The sequence below is a fragment of the Besnoitia besnoiti genome, chromosome I (genome assembly GCF_002563875.1).
Source record: "Besnoitia besnoiti strain Bb-Ger1 chromosome I, whole genome shotgun sequence".
Taxonomy (NCBI): Eukaryota; Apicomplexa; class Conoidasida; order Eucoccidiorida; family Sarcocystidae; genus Besnoitia; species Besnoitia besnoiti.
Window position 1 is genome coordinate 5,971,487 of NC_042356.1, and position 13,975 is coordinate 5,985,461.

At 55.6% G+C, this 13,975-nt stretch overlaps 2 protein-coding genes across 2 annotated transcripts; one reads left to right on the plus strand and one right to left on the minus strand.

Annotated features, from left to right (window-relative positions):
* Positions 1-3,328: 3,328 nt before the first annotated feature.
* Positions 3,329-9,557, plus strand: BESB_008460 (putative GTP-binding protein; the record flags this gene model as incomplete). The annotated part of the gene is made up of 13 exons (XM_029359600.1): positions 3,329-3,391; positions 4,007-4,113; positions 4,303-4,394; positions 4,726-4,853; positions 5,243-5,328; positions 5,946-5,991; positions 6,295-6,357; positions 7,004-7,084; positions 7,444-7,556; positions 8,036-8,190; positions 8,581-8,621; positions 9,079-9,154; positions 9,508-9,557. 13 exons carry the CDS (start codon positions 3,329-3,331, stop codon positions 9,555-9,557), a joined length of 1,101 nt encoding a protein of 366 aa, XP_029222513.1.
* Positions 9,558-10,420: 863 nt separating this feature from the next.
* BESB_008470 (uncharacterized protein) lies at positions 10,421-13,857 on the minus strand (the record flags this gene model as incomplete). The annotated part of the gene is made up of 8 exons (XM_029359601.1): positions 10,421-10,482; positions 10,775-10,835; positions 11,511-11,583; positions 12,209-12,306; positions 12,519-12,601; positions 13,003-13,051; positions 13,216-13,259; positions 13,668-13,857. The coding sequence occupies 8 exons, from the start codon at positions 13,855-13,857 to the stop codon at positions 10,421-10,423; spliced, it is 660 nt and encodes a 219-aa protein (XP_029222514.1).
* Positions 13,858-13,975: the final 118 nt, after the last annotated feature.

The window sequence follows — 13,975 nt, forward strand, 5'->3', positions numbered from 1 at the left end:
TGCCGGTGTCGCATCCGAGCATATGCTCTCTTTGGGTGTCACCGCCGGCGAATCTTCATATAGATTCTTTTTTATTCGTAAGGACTTCTGAAAGAGTATGTTGCACTGTTTGGTTCGTGCTCAAATCATCGTGCGCATGAGCGACGGCAGCTGCTTACTTCGTCTGCAGGTTGAGATCTAGAATAAGTCATGTCGCTACATTGCGGATTTATTCAGATACACTATGTTGAAGATGTTGACTTCGCTGTGAGTTGGCGCTGCATTCCATCCGGCCTTCGCATTTCTGCGAACTGCCTGAAATCGACAGTACGATGTCTGACAGCAAACGGATGCCAATCAGATTGCTCAGTTCCGCGAGTCCCAAGGAAGGCAGCGATTTCTTGCAGCTAGCACCACGAAGGTTCTTTTCTTTATGTCAGAGCAAAGCATGCATTGACACCTTTAGCCCAATCATTCGCATACGCTTGGAAAGGGCACATTTCTTGACGGACCCACATGACCTTTCCTTTCCGTCCCCCGTCCTTCCTTCAGTGCGCGTAATGGAAAAAGAGTGGCGACGCTGCTGCAACGAATACTGTGTGGCAGACAAGGGTTGCGGCCATTCAGCCTGTCTGTTCCGGCATACTTACCACCCGAGAGAGAAACTACTGTGGCGACACTGACCCTTAAGCACACCTTCACCCGAAGAGACTGCCACCATTGGCACGCCTTTAGCAGCTCCCATCAGAGACCGAAATTGCAGTCTACTCTGCACGAACACATGCATAAAACAATAAGACATCGGCGTTAAGCACCGTATGACGAATGTAGCCTTCTTTGATGGCTGGTTATGGAGCTGTACCAAAAGCTGAAGGAAGGACGGGGGACGGAAAGGAAATGTCATGTGGGTGCGTCAAGATGTGTGCCCTTGGCTTGCGAGGTTGACACCAGGAAAACACCACTGGGATTTAGGCAGCCACGCATTCATTTACGCTTCGTAATGGTGCACAAGCAACATGCGCTGCCCAAGACAGACGAGAATCCCACACATAGTCCATATTATATTGCACACTCATCTACAATAGCGTGAACAGATCCACAAAGGTAAAAATCCCGTTGGGCGTCTCATGCTAGCGTCTGCAGTCGCGGCAATCGCTACTTCGTGACACACGCTGGTGCTTCAAAAACAGCAGATAATTACTCTGTACGCGGTGCGACCCTTAACCCCTATTTGAGCGGGGTAAAGCCGCCAGAACTGCCAATGCGTACGCTTTAAGGTCGTGCGATAGCGACAAGGAGAAGCGAGCAGGAGGTGCGGGGCGCTGTAAGCTGCGTGTTACTTGAACTACAGTGCTCTGATGGGTTCCGCAAGCGTGTAGCGGTTCGGAGACGGACGCGGCTATCTTCACTCTACAACGGCACAGCCTTCCGTGGAGTGCCTCGTAGAAGATCACGGGTTAACACTATGCGCATGTCATCCGACGAGTTATCGCGTCTGAATGTCCACAGGGACCTCCTCCTGCGAGCGTCCAGTGAGCGCATCGACCAGCTGACGCTGTAGCGCGCAAGATGAGGGCACGCGCAGCGCACTCGTTTCGCAGTCTCGGGTAAGTTTGCGATGCATACGATGTACCGTCAGAAAACGAAACCTACCTGAGAATGTCCCCTCCTACAAACGCATTCTCGAAAAAGGAACTGATACAGACAATGGTGGTACTATTTGCTGCCAGAATCACTCCGGAGTTTCCCGCGTAAAAAGACACTCGGTCGCCAAGTCGTGAAACACAGAATGTGCATGCGCCGGATTGTCTTTGCATGCGAATCAAACACTCGACGTTTCGGCCACGCTGGCTCTTCTTTAGTCAAAGAAATCGCCAGAGTCCTCGTGAACGAGCTCCAGCGCTCTTTTCCACTCGGTCTTGCTGACGAAGGCTGCGCGAGGCTGGCCGTTTCTGTCGAGCACGCGACTCGTTTTTGAGCGAAGCGACCGTATCCAGCAGAAGATCTGCTTGCTTTCACGGCGTCCCCAGGGTTCTGTCAGAACGGTGTTCGAAAATTGTTAACTACGTTTATCATCGTGTCACAGTCTTCCCCTCTGGCACTTTGAGTAGGACTTCTATCCCTTAAAGACTGGCTCAAGTACCCGCCACCTCTCCTGTGCTCCCTAGACACTCGGTTCTCCGCTGTCCATTGGTTGTCGCGCCTCAGCGTTTTTCGCTACGAACGTTTCTATCAAGTCGCCTTTGCGCTCCGCACAGAGGAGTCACTTGCGTCTTTTCTGTCTCAGAGTGCCGCGTCTGCTCCACGGAGCTGTTTTGTCTGCCCGCTGTAGGGTTGGGCGGGCTCATCTTCTGACTCATTCCCCGTCGCCCACTATTGCGAAGCCCCCCCTCTGCCTGCGGGAGTGCCTGATTGTTTTTTCCTCCATCCGCGCCTCCAATACATGCGTTGGTTTTGTACTTTCTTACCCACTTCAACTTTGCACTCTCCGCTGTCTGCGCCCTGAGAGGCGGCTGCAGTTCGGAGGTGTCACACAGGCGTGTACTACATCGCCACGGAAGCGCGACTCACGCTGACCTCGATTCTCTCGCGAGGGAGGCTTTTTCGAGGCGCCCAGAGGGCTCCGCTCTGCATCTATGGAGAGGATTGCGAGCCACCGAGGCTCTTGATTCGACGCGACGGGGGAACGCCCGACGCTTCCGCCCGGTTATCTGGAGAGCAATCCCTGGTTTGATGTTTTCGAATCGATTTACTCTACCAAGTCACCGCTCTCGCTGCCTGGTTCCTTGTTTCTCGTCGTCGTATCTGCTGCTCGCCACCATGGGAATTCTGGAGGTACGTCTTCACATTCGTCAAACTGTCGAACCCGATTCTCTAAACGACTGCGTCCATTCCTCGGGCGGGGATTCTGCTGCTGCCTTCAACATGCGCACGCGTAGGTCCGCGCGCTCTCTGGCTCAGAGCTCAGGTGGACGTTAGCAAATGTGTCCTTGTCTCCTTAGAAGGCGCGGTACTTCCCCTCTCGCCTTCGCCTGGAAGCCTGCCAGATAAATCCATATATATATATATATATTTAAGATATATGCATATATATATATATACACGCAGCTGCCATCCAGGTTTTTCGTGCTGAAGCGCAGATGCAATTGGGGAAAGGCGTTTCTTGTCTCGCGAGCCGCGCTCTGCGTGGTGCGCTGCACCTCGCACACAGGGCGACGCTGGTTGATTCGTTCCGGTTGCCGCTGCTTCTTCGTTTCCACCTGCCAATGGTCAAGCCGATGGCGTTTAGTCAGCGCTCTGCGTCTGTTCGTCCGCCTTTGAATGCGGATCTCTGCGTCGCGCCTGTGACATGCAGAGGATCAAGGAGATCGAGGCCGAAATGGCCCGCACGCAGAAGAACAAAGCCACAGAGGTAGGGAGGCGACGCGGCGCGGCGCCGTCCGCGCAGGGAAGAGAGAACTCACCGGATAGAGACACACACGCGCAGGAAGAGGACACCGAGAGTTCGCGTGGGGGAGAGGCAGAACCCACGGACTCGAAGCGGGTCGCTTGCTCACGCTTTCTGGGACGTCTGGGTTCGAGTGGTTGTCTGACGAAGCAGTTCTGAAGAATGCCGCTCCGTGGTAGACGTTGGTGACGCCCCTGACGTAGCGGTCACCTGCGCTCCGTTCGCGCCGTGAGACGACCTGTTTTATGCTCCGGGGCCTCTCGCCGCCACTCGCAGGACGCCTCAGATGTGACTTTCAATTTCGGTCTGGATGCGAACTCGTGTCATACTGACCGCGTTGGAGCCTCTTGGATTCGAGCTTCTCTTGGCATGTTGCGTGTCGCTCCGTAACGGTGCTGCCGTCATCTGCCTTGCGGGGGATTTACGAGGTCGCTGAAGGCGCTCGAGTGAGGTTTTTCGAGGCTCTGGTTCTAGCTGTCGAGGGCCTCGGTGCTTCCGCTCTCTCTCCGAACCGGCTCGAGTGCGCCCGCCTCGGTCTTTGACGCTGTCCTGTTTCCTACTTTTGCTTTCGCCCCTCAGCATCACCTTGGCGGTTTGAAGGCGAAGCTCGCACGGCTGCGTTCTCAGTTGCTAGAAGCGCCGAAGGGCGGCGGAGGCGGGAAAGGCGACGGCTTTGATGTCGCGAGGTATGTGTGGGTTGCGCCGAAGGCAGGGCTTGACATCGTGAGCGACGCAGCGCGCGTCTGGGATGGACGAGAGAAGAGGCTGCCGCGGCAGCGGGCGCACAAAGCCGTCTGGTGCGCTGTAAGGCCACACGCGCCTGGGCGGCGATACATGCGTGAGGATGTCTGTTTGTCCCCTCTTCCGGCTTGCAGGCAGGGAGACGCGCGCGTGTGCATGATTGGCTTTCCGTCTGTCGGAAAGTCCACGCTGCTCAACTCGCTGACCGCGACGTCTTCGCAGCCGAGCGCCATGGTGGCGCCGGGCTCGGGTTCCACCACCGCAGCTTCGGGCGCGGGCGTGAAGGAGCTCTCAGCCGTCGGTAAGATCTCCGATTTCAATTCTTTCTTTACAAAGATGCGAGGCAGCGGGGGGCCAGTGCTCTCTCCATACGCCGCGTAGTTCTGAAGCGGACGCCTGAAGCTAGCACTGAAATTTGAGCTCCATTGCCCTCCGGTCAGCGAGCGTCATGGCTCTCCATAGCAGACAATCACACATCTGTGTATACGTCTTTTTGTGGTGCCTGCAGTGCGAGTAGCTTTCAAGCGCTCCTGTTTCTGCGTTCTTCTGCGTGTCAGGGGCGTACGAGTTTACCACACTGTGCTGTCAACCGTCGGTGTTCTACGTGAACAACGCGAAGATTCAGCTCCTCGATCTCCCCGGTATCATCGAAGGCGCCGCGGAAGGCCGCGGTCGTGGGCGACAGGTGAGGCCACCGCGCGGGCGGTCGCCGGAGGGACGCGCGAATCTGCCCGGCTGAATTTGATGCCTGAAGTTGCTCCGTCCCCTCTTCAATGTCTACACGTTTGTGAATATCTATATAGCTCTACACATGTATATACATGGGTATACATCTACATCTCTGTTGGTTTGCGTATCGACACATATACATATCTATATCTATGTCTATTTGTAAGTGTGATAGGCGTGCGAAGCGGCGCGTGCAGCAGAGCGTGGAGGCTAAGGAGCCACGCACAGCGAGGCCTAGATAGGGGACGGGGAGAAGGGTTCCCTCACTCAGACTTTAGGTCTTCAAGTCGCAGAGGCCAGAGCTCGTTTTCAGCCGCGGAATGTGTATAGTTTGCGGCTGTTCAGGTCATCGCCGTTGCGCACAGCTGCGACTTAATTCTCGTCGTACTCGACGCGACAAAGGACGATCGTCAGAAAGAGCTCCTAACCAGGTTTGTGGTTTCCCTCCGCCTTTGCCTAAGATCCGCAGCTAAGCGGTGAAATTTGACTGGCTGCAGTAGAGAATGAGCGCTGGGAATCGCTGAGGCGCATCGATCTGCGGTTGCCGGTTCTGTGCGGTCGCTTGCTTCATCTGGGTCACACGTATCAAATCGCACTCTGGTGCTTTCGAAAACCCATCTCGCGGCAGTCGCAAAATCTTCGTATTCCTAAACGCTAAATATTAAAATGCATTGCACGTTGGTGTTTTTTAACGACAGTCGGACCGTCGAGTCTGTACTGTCGGCGCGATAAATTTGTCTATGCGACTTCACTGCACGTCTCGGCCTTTAGGGGAGGCTTCTCGATTTTCGTGTCTCTCTGGCATCTCTGCGGGCATGTCGAGGTTGCTGATGTTGTCACTTTATGCGTCTACGTGCGTTCGGCGTCGCGGTCTGCCTTGGCTCATTTTCGCATGGAGTGCATGCGCGCCCTGCCCCGGGGGTGCCTCTATAGCCTGGAAGCTTTTTTTCGTCTTCTGCATCCGCCTGTCGCGAGACGCATGGCGTGCGCCAGAGTCAAGCGATTCACTGGAAGCTGCGCTTGCTGTATGCGTTTTTACGTTCTTCAGGGAACTTGAGGCCGTGGGCATCCGCCTGAACAAACGACGTCCCAATGTAAGCCGAAACCAGGGGAATCATATATATATATATATATATATACATAAATCTCTTTATATGTATGCTGTAGACTCTCTCTCTATATATGTTTGACAGCACGCTCGTGGATGTGGGTCAGTCGATATTTGCATACGGCGCCGTAGTCCTCTGTGTACTTATGAAAGCGCCGCGAACGGCGCGTCGCGCAAGTCTGCGGCGGCGCATCTGTGCGTCGACGCGCAGCCGTGTAGCGCTCGCGAACTCGGCATTCGCTGACACTGCTGCTTTTTCTGCTTTGCATCTTTGCCTCCGCGTCTGCAGATCTCCCTCCGCATCAAGAAGGGTGGCGGCTTGACTGTGAACTTCATCGTGCCATGCCCGCGGGTAAGCGCGACGAGACCGCTGGCGACTCGGGATCGCCTTTTACGCGGGAATGCAAACTGCGGCGGAAGTGGCGGGCGGAGCTCACGAGCTTGCCGCCACATCCTCGCCTGCGACAGTTGCCCCGCGGTCATAGAAAAGCTGCTCAAGCACTTGCAGTGCCGAGGGACGCCAAACAGCAGCGCATCTGCACGTATAAATATTGTCGCGGCTGACCTCCGCTGTCTTCACGTGTGTGGGCTTTGGCGGGGAGGCGAGCGAGCGACGACGGTCTGCGGGCTGGGCAGCATACGCTCGGGTTCTTGCATGCGCTCGCGGCGTCTGAGCCAACCTGTCGCATTAGGAAAACACAGTAACGGCGCATCCGCCTTTGGTGAGCCGATAATCCTTTATATGTGTCTTAGTGTGGTTCCTTGGAGTCCTCCTCGTGTTATCTGCTTTGTACTGAGTTACGCCTCGTCATCAAACTGTGTGTGATTCTTTCTTGTTAAAGCTGTGACAATATAAATATATGTGTATATATACATACATAGACCCACCCTGAGCCCTATATCCATATATATATATATATATGCATCTATCTATGTATATCATATATATATATATATATATATGTTTGTGTATACGTGTTTTGTGGTGCTGTGTTCAGCTGAATCTCAAGACGGTTCAACAGATTCTTCAGGAGTATCGCATTTTCAATGCCGACGTCGTTGTGCGAGAAGACTGCAGTGTGAGCCCCAGAGATCCACGCTTTAGCACTTCTTTTCTTTGCCGCGGCAGTTAACATTCCCCCACCTTGCCCGCTTTCTGGCCTCACTGCGTGTGGGAAGCCTCCACACTCATCGTATTCACGACTTGCATCAGGTCAGCTCATCTTTTGCGCTGTCCTCGATCACGCTCCTACCGACCTTCTTCGCCTCGGCTGCTTGGTGGACGTGCTGAGCATCCGTATGAGTTTTCTTTTCTCTTTGCTAGGTGGCGAAAACCTAGGGTCTAGGGTTTATCAGCACGAGCCTCACGCCGTCGCGAGGGCTGCGCCAGCGCTGCGTTGACTGTCTCTGCGTCGGCTGTGCGGCTGCGTGCCTACAGGCGGACGACTTCATCGACGTCGTGGAGGGCAACAGAAAATACGTTCGCTGCATCTTCGTTTACAACAAGATCGATATGCTCCCTCTCAACGAAATTGATCAGATTGCGAGGAAGTGAGAACGCATCCACCTGTTGGAGCCAAGCACCTGTATCTTTTCTCCACGAGCTTCCCGCGGGCAGTGCTCGCTCTTGGTCTCCGCTTTCGGTGCTTCGCGTGCCCACCGTTTTGTTCCGCACCACTGCAAACACCGTGGATGCCTTTTGCCTGTTCTCAATCGATGTAATCGTCGTGAGAATGTGCAGCTCCACAAACAGGTGGCTCGTCTCCACATGCGTGTGCTTCTGCGCGACTTTCGGTGCGCGTGTACGTCGTGTATGAATCCTCGTACGTGTGTAGACCGATGGCCTTCCTCTAGCTTGGCTGAGAACCACAGAAAAACAAAAGCGGGCAGTAGGTAACCACGAACTGCGTTGCCGGGACTGCGCTCGCGAAACGCGATGTGTCGAGAGCGGTCTGAAAAGCGAGAAAGAGAGAGACAGCGGCATCGAGAAGAGATGAAAGCCCTCCCTGTGCATGCGTGTGCGGCCTCAGGCCGCACAGCGTTGTCATCAGCAGCGGCGCGCTCTGGAACCTCGAGCAGCTGAAGGAGCGCATCTGGGAGGAACTTGGCATCGCCCGCGTCTACACCAAGCGAAAGGGCCAGTTTCCCGACTTCGAGGACCCTGTCGTCATGACAGAACAACGAGGTACGCGCTTCATAAATATATATAGATATATGGACATCCGTACGTATGTATACATGAAGGCATGTAGATATGCATACATCTATGATATATATGCGTGTACATGCGTTTTCTGCCCGTGCGTGGCGGCGTGCATCTCCCCGTTCACAGTCCTGCCATTTTCAAGGCAAACACGTATACATACATATAATCATACAAATGATATTATATATATATATATATATATATATATATATTTGTGTGTAGCTTCACGCATGTGGCACTGCCGCTGCGAGTCGCGGGATGTGGTGGTGTCTCTGACTTGCGACAAGGGCGGTTCGCAAGCTGCTTCATTTTTGCGACCTTCATCGAAAAGTGTGCCTGAGATGCTTTCGCCTGCGCCTCGCCCCTCAGGCCCGTGCACGGTCGAGACCGCTGTGTCGATGATTCACAAGGTAGGCGGAGCGAGTCGACTCGATAGGAGAGATCTACCGCAGTGCGCGTGCCTCGCACAGCTGCGTTGGCTTTTTAGCTAGGTTCGGTGACCAGCGCGAGGTGAGAAAAACTTTTTCCACCCTACCGCGCTGTCGGTCGTGTGCATCGATACATGGTGCTGTCCTGCGGTTTACGAATATTCGTTTTGTTGTTGATGTTTGACCTTTTTGCATCACTATTTGGCGATACATATGAATCTGTAAGTAGCCGCATGCCGCCAGGTGCGGATCCCCAAGCTGCGAGATCAGCTTTAACGGCCCGTTCAAATGAACATCCGTATATACATATGCATGTCAGTATTTATATATATATATATATATATAGAGAGAGAGAGAGAGAGAGAGATTCATCTGTACATCAGTGAGTCGGATATTCCGTGACTGTTGCGTTTCTGTGCTCGCCGCGCGTGTGCTTCAGGAGCTTCTGAAGGACTTCAAGTTCGCTCTGGTGTGGGGTAGCAGCGCGAAGCACAATCCGCAGCACGTTGGCCTGAGTGAGTCTCGAAACTATCTCAACCTCGACTGCTCAGTTCAAGCAGAATTGGAGTTTACTAGGCCAACACCAGCACGATGAATAAAATGATCTCTACATCCCTTTCTTTTTTCCGTGCGAACCTGCCGCGCCATCGCCCAGGCCCGGGCGTCGCATGCAACAGGCCTCAAGTGCTTTGCGCGTGTCGGCGCCGTCGCAGTTTTCCAGCAGGCTCATCGAGGCTTTGTTTTTTCTGCAAAAACGCCCTCTGGCTCGCTCGCGGAGGTCTCGGTGCGTGTCCTGCGGCTCGGCGCTCACCCATGAGGGGCCTCGATTCCATTTTCTTTTTCTTCGCGTTTTTTTGTACGCCCGCAGGTCACCAGCTCGCGGACGAGGACGTGCTGCAGATCTTTAAACGCATCTGAGCGGAGGGGGGAAACAGAGACAACGCGTACCGCCGTGAAGCCAAAGCGAGACATGCAGCCGAGGCGCGCGGCGCACCCGGTCGCGGACAGAGAGTCTTTCTCATCGCCGCGGCCTCCCCGGCTCCCCGCCTCCTCTAGTCCCTCTGTCTCAGTCGGAACATCTGCTGTCGTCTCTTCGCCGTTTTGTTGGAGTTTTTCCTTCTTTCGAAGTTTCCGTCAATGGATTTGGTGTCGAGGACTACCTGACGCTTAGTAAAGATTCGTCTTCCAGTTTCCAAGCAGCCATGATTAAGCAGTATTGAAATCCAACACGTTTCGCTGTCTTAAGCACTCCAGTCGTGTACAAATTCGCGGAGGCTGAAGGAGCGTAGAGCTGCAGGCGCCTTGCAGAGGCTTTCAAGAAAACATGCAGGTCGGCAGTGTGTTTCTTGTACCGAAGCTGGTATAGCCTCTAGGTAGAATCCATCTTGCAGAGATGCATACTCAAGTTCTTCCCCATATATATGTATGTATATATATGTGCATTTATACATACACACATATAAAAGAAGAGTCATGAAAATAGTTAGGAACGACTTGGTGACGCAGAGTGACACGAGGAGGCGATGCGTAGGTAAAGGCGCCGTCGACGTTGATTTAAATTCTGTGGAGGACATTTTGAGCTAGGCCGCCGGCGGAAGGAGCTCGCTACATCGCGGAGAAACTCTGGGCGTGGATAGTCGCTGAGGAAAGCGGGGGCGCGCAAGACACCATCCCTCATGCGTTGAGTTCCTGGCTAGAATAAAGATGCATGAGCTCTGAAGCTCGCCTCCGTCACCTCTTGGGCTTCTTCGAACGCGCGGAGAAGCGGCGGATGCCCGAAGTTAAATTTCGATACACGTCGTGAACGGACCCGGAGAGGAGAACGTCAGACGCTGGAGATTGCCTGAAAACCGCGCGAAGACAGGCGGGTTCACAGCGGCTCGAATCCCGTTGCACACATCGAACTCCCCTAGCTGCGCACACGCCTCCTATTCCCACACTTGTGTGGGTATTCCTCCACGCCTTTCAGCGCCTTGCGCCGCCATCTGTTGTCGTTCCCCAGGCAGCTGCGTTTGGTTCCATCCCCTGCCGGATGCAGTTGAACGTCTCTGCACCCCGGGCGCAGGCCAGGATTTCCACGCGAAGATACACTCAGCGTGAGCATGTTCGGACTTGCGGCGCGGACTCCAACTCACCGTAGACACCCGCCTCGACGCGCAACTTGCGTCCTGGGACGCGAGCCGCCTCAGCCTGCGCCTGCGCAAGAAAGATAGAAAAGAAAACGAGCTCACACACAGGTATTCGCTGGCACCCGCAGATGAGGCGCTTACCGCGAAAGGGAATGCGGAAGGCGCCGGTCGGCGGGCGCGCATCCGCGCTGAAGGGGCGTGCGCGTATACACCGTATAGATTTTAGTGAACCAGTGGAAAACGGTCTCCTTAACCTTTCGAAACGACTATAGCTGTACTGATACGGGGGAGCGCATGATTCCGTTGATAGAAAAAAATGGGATAGGGTTTTAGTGGCTGTGTGATGTAGACACCGCTTTCCGCCCTGGAGACCGCTGGGCACCTATACGTAGTCCAACGTCGCGACGCTCGTGCACGTGCAGATCTGCGAGGAGTCATCAACTGCCGTCATCTGCCAATCAATGCGGAAGCGAGATTTCAAATGCCGAAGCTGCCGCTGCGCGCTGCGATCGCCCGAGGCCTCCAGACTCGAACCGGCGCGGCTCTAAGGGCGTGTAGAGCTGCGGGAGGCGCTACTGAATTAGGCGGACAGCCAGGCGAACCGTTCCCTCTGCGCTGACCCAGCACAAGCGAACACAGAGGAGGTCGCCCTCACGCCAAGCTACAGTGAGCAGACGGCGGCCGCAGGAAGAAAGAAGAAATGAAGAGAGATTTTGTGTGCGCCTTTGGGCAGACTTCGCACCTTTGCACGGAGGTCCTCAATGAATCGGCGATACAGCTCCTGCGCCTCAGGCTTCGGCGCGAGCGAATGGAACCTGCGAAGCATTTGGACGAGCAAAAGAAAACCGACAAATCGGAGGCCTGCGCCAAATCTGGAAGTCGGCACATCTCGCTTCCTCTTCTCTCGCCACCCCTCTTTTGTAGTCAATTTACAGTCAACCCGGATACGGCACGTTGGAAGCGCAGTGCGGTCATGGCTTGAAGACTCGTAGTTGTCTCGGTTCCAACCTGACCGCTGCTGCAGCAGCTGGGATCGGGCGCGTTCTTTGACGCGCCTCTCGCAGAGCAGCTTGTCAGTCCTCTGCGCAGTTTCACAACCTCGTGACAATTCCCTGCCCCCCTAGGGAGCGTGACAGCTGCCGCCTGCGCGGCGGCCTCTCAGAGTCTGGCGCCACTGCCTGCGTAGAAGACTTCGCTAAAAGGGTCTTTTCTGAAACACTGCGCTGGCGTAAGACAGTGGATGCCTTCCTGGACGGGTTGCTGCTTCCTGCGAGAGCGCGGCGACACATTTCGTTTCTGCTGGTTGCGAACTCCCGCGGCCCGCCTCTCGCGACCGGCGCGCCTTTCGGTCTGCGCCTCTAGGTAGCGACCGACTCGTCGCGATCGCTCTAAACTTTATGAGAAGCGCCAGACGCACACTTGCGTGGCGAGCGGGCTTACTGGAGCGCGTTGGCCTTCAGGCGGCCTGCCAGCGACGCCTGGGGCACGACCAGGAGGTCTACGTCTTGCGGGAACTGCGCCAGACACACTTTGCGGTTCTGCGCAGACACACACAGCGACGCCACGAGTCTCTGCTGAATTTCTGGGGGGCGGGGTATGCCTAGCAGAGCGTGGAACGGCGCAGAGAGCGCCACCACGGAGAGGCGCACCGCTGCTTCCGAGTCAACACGAACTTATTTGCCCTGCGACTTGTTCCCGCCTGCGAGGGCGGAGCGCCCGCGAGGAGAGCGGCGACGCGGCGCAGACTCACCGCGCTGCCGTCTTCGTTGGGGAGGCACAGAAGATCGGCTCTGAACAGCAGGTCAACGAGCTCCGCGACCGTGCCTACAGACGCTGAAACAGAGACGCACCGCCGGCAGGCCCGCCCCAGCAGCATGCAAGAGGAATCAAAGACGCCTTCGCCGACCTCCAATCCAGCCGCTCGGCGGCGGAATGCAGCACGGGGCGCGCGAGGACAAGGATGTCTGAAGACGAAAGCGTGAATACGCATGCGCGTCCGTGCATGGCTTCTTCACTTGCGACACCGAAAGGCCTCAGGACTACAACTTAGGGTCAACGTGTCACTTTCGTCACCCCCGCGCAGGCCTGCAAGCCGTCTGCGCGCCCTGGGCGCAGCTGATGGATGTGCGACGACGTTCTGAAGACCTCCCTAAACCACAGACCCTAAGGCCAAGCTGCCGACGGACTCCGCATTTTCTTTCGAGAGACGGCCGCCAGACTACGCCGCCACCTACCCTCCTTGAGGAAGCAGACGTACACCACCAGGCCGGCGCCGATGGAAACCTGAACGCGAAAACACGCGCGTGCAGCCGGGCTCGGCGACGAGAGAACACCTGAACGAGAAAGCCGCAGCCGCGACAAAGCCCGTCCACGCTCTTGCGATGAAGGTTGCACGTCCCTCCAGCTAAAGGAGAGCTGAGGCGCGTCCAGACTCGCGTGCGTTGTACCTGTTGCTCGGGGGGTCCTGCGTCGATTACCAGTATGGCGGTCTCTGAAATATTATAAAAAAACATCATACCGATGGAGTGATATAAAGAGCTGTGAGACAACGTGGATGTCCGCGCAGTAGAGGGAATTGTCACAGACGCCCATTGCCCAACACGACGACGCAGATGCACGAAGCAAAGGAGACCGAGAAGGCGCTGCGGCACCGAACGATGCAATTACAGTGGTTCTGAAAAAGCGCGCGGACGACTGTGCGATGCAGCAACGGCGACAGCGGGCGCTGAAAAGAACGAGAAGCAGCAGCCATCCCTCCGCAGCCCGACACCATCAGTGGCTTCCCTCCTGCGACATTTGCTGCCGCGGCACGACAGTCTAATGAGGCGCTGGTGTTGCTTTTCGACAGCACTTGTGTGTCTGAGTCTCGTCGTCCTCGCCTGTAATCGCCTCGCCTCACCCACGCGCTGAATGACGAGACGAGCAGCAGAGGCCGTGCTGACTTTGGGACTCTTGGTCTTCGCGCTTCCCTCTGCTTTCTTCTTTCCCCCGTTCGTTGCTTTCAGCGTCGGTAGGTCGCTGGCGCCGAGGCAGCCTTCTGCCTGTTGAGGCATCGACGCCTCAACGCCCTGCGGCGTCGCTTGGCTCATTGCTGCAGACGTTTAGGGTCCAGGATTCAGCTATGAAGACGGGGCCGATACGCGAGACAGGGGCGTGGAGAAGCGCTGCACGATAGAGGGAAGGAAAACGCCAGTGGCGAGACGACCC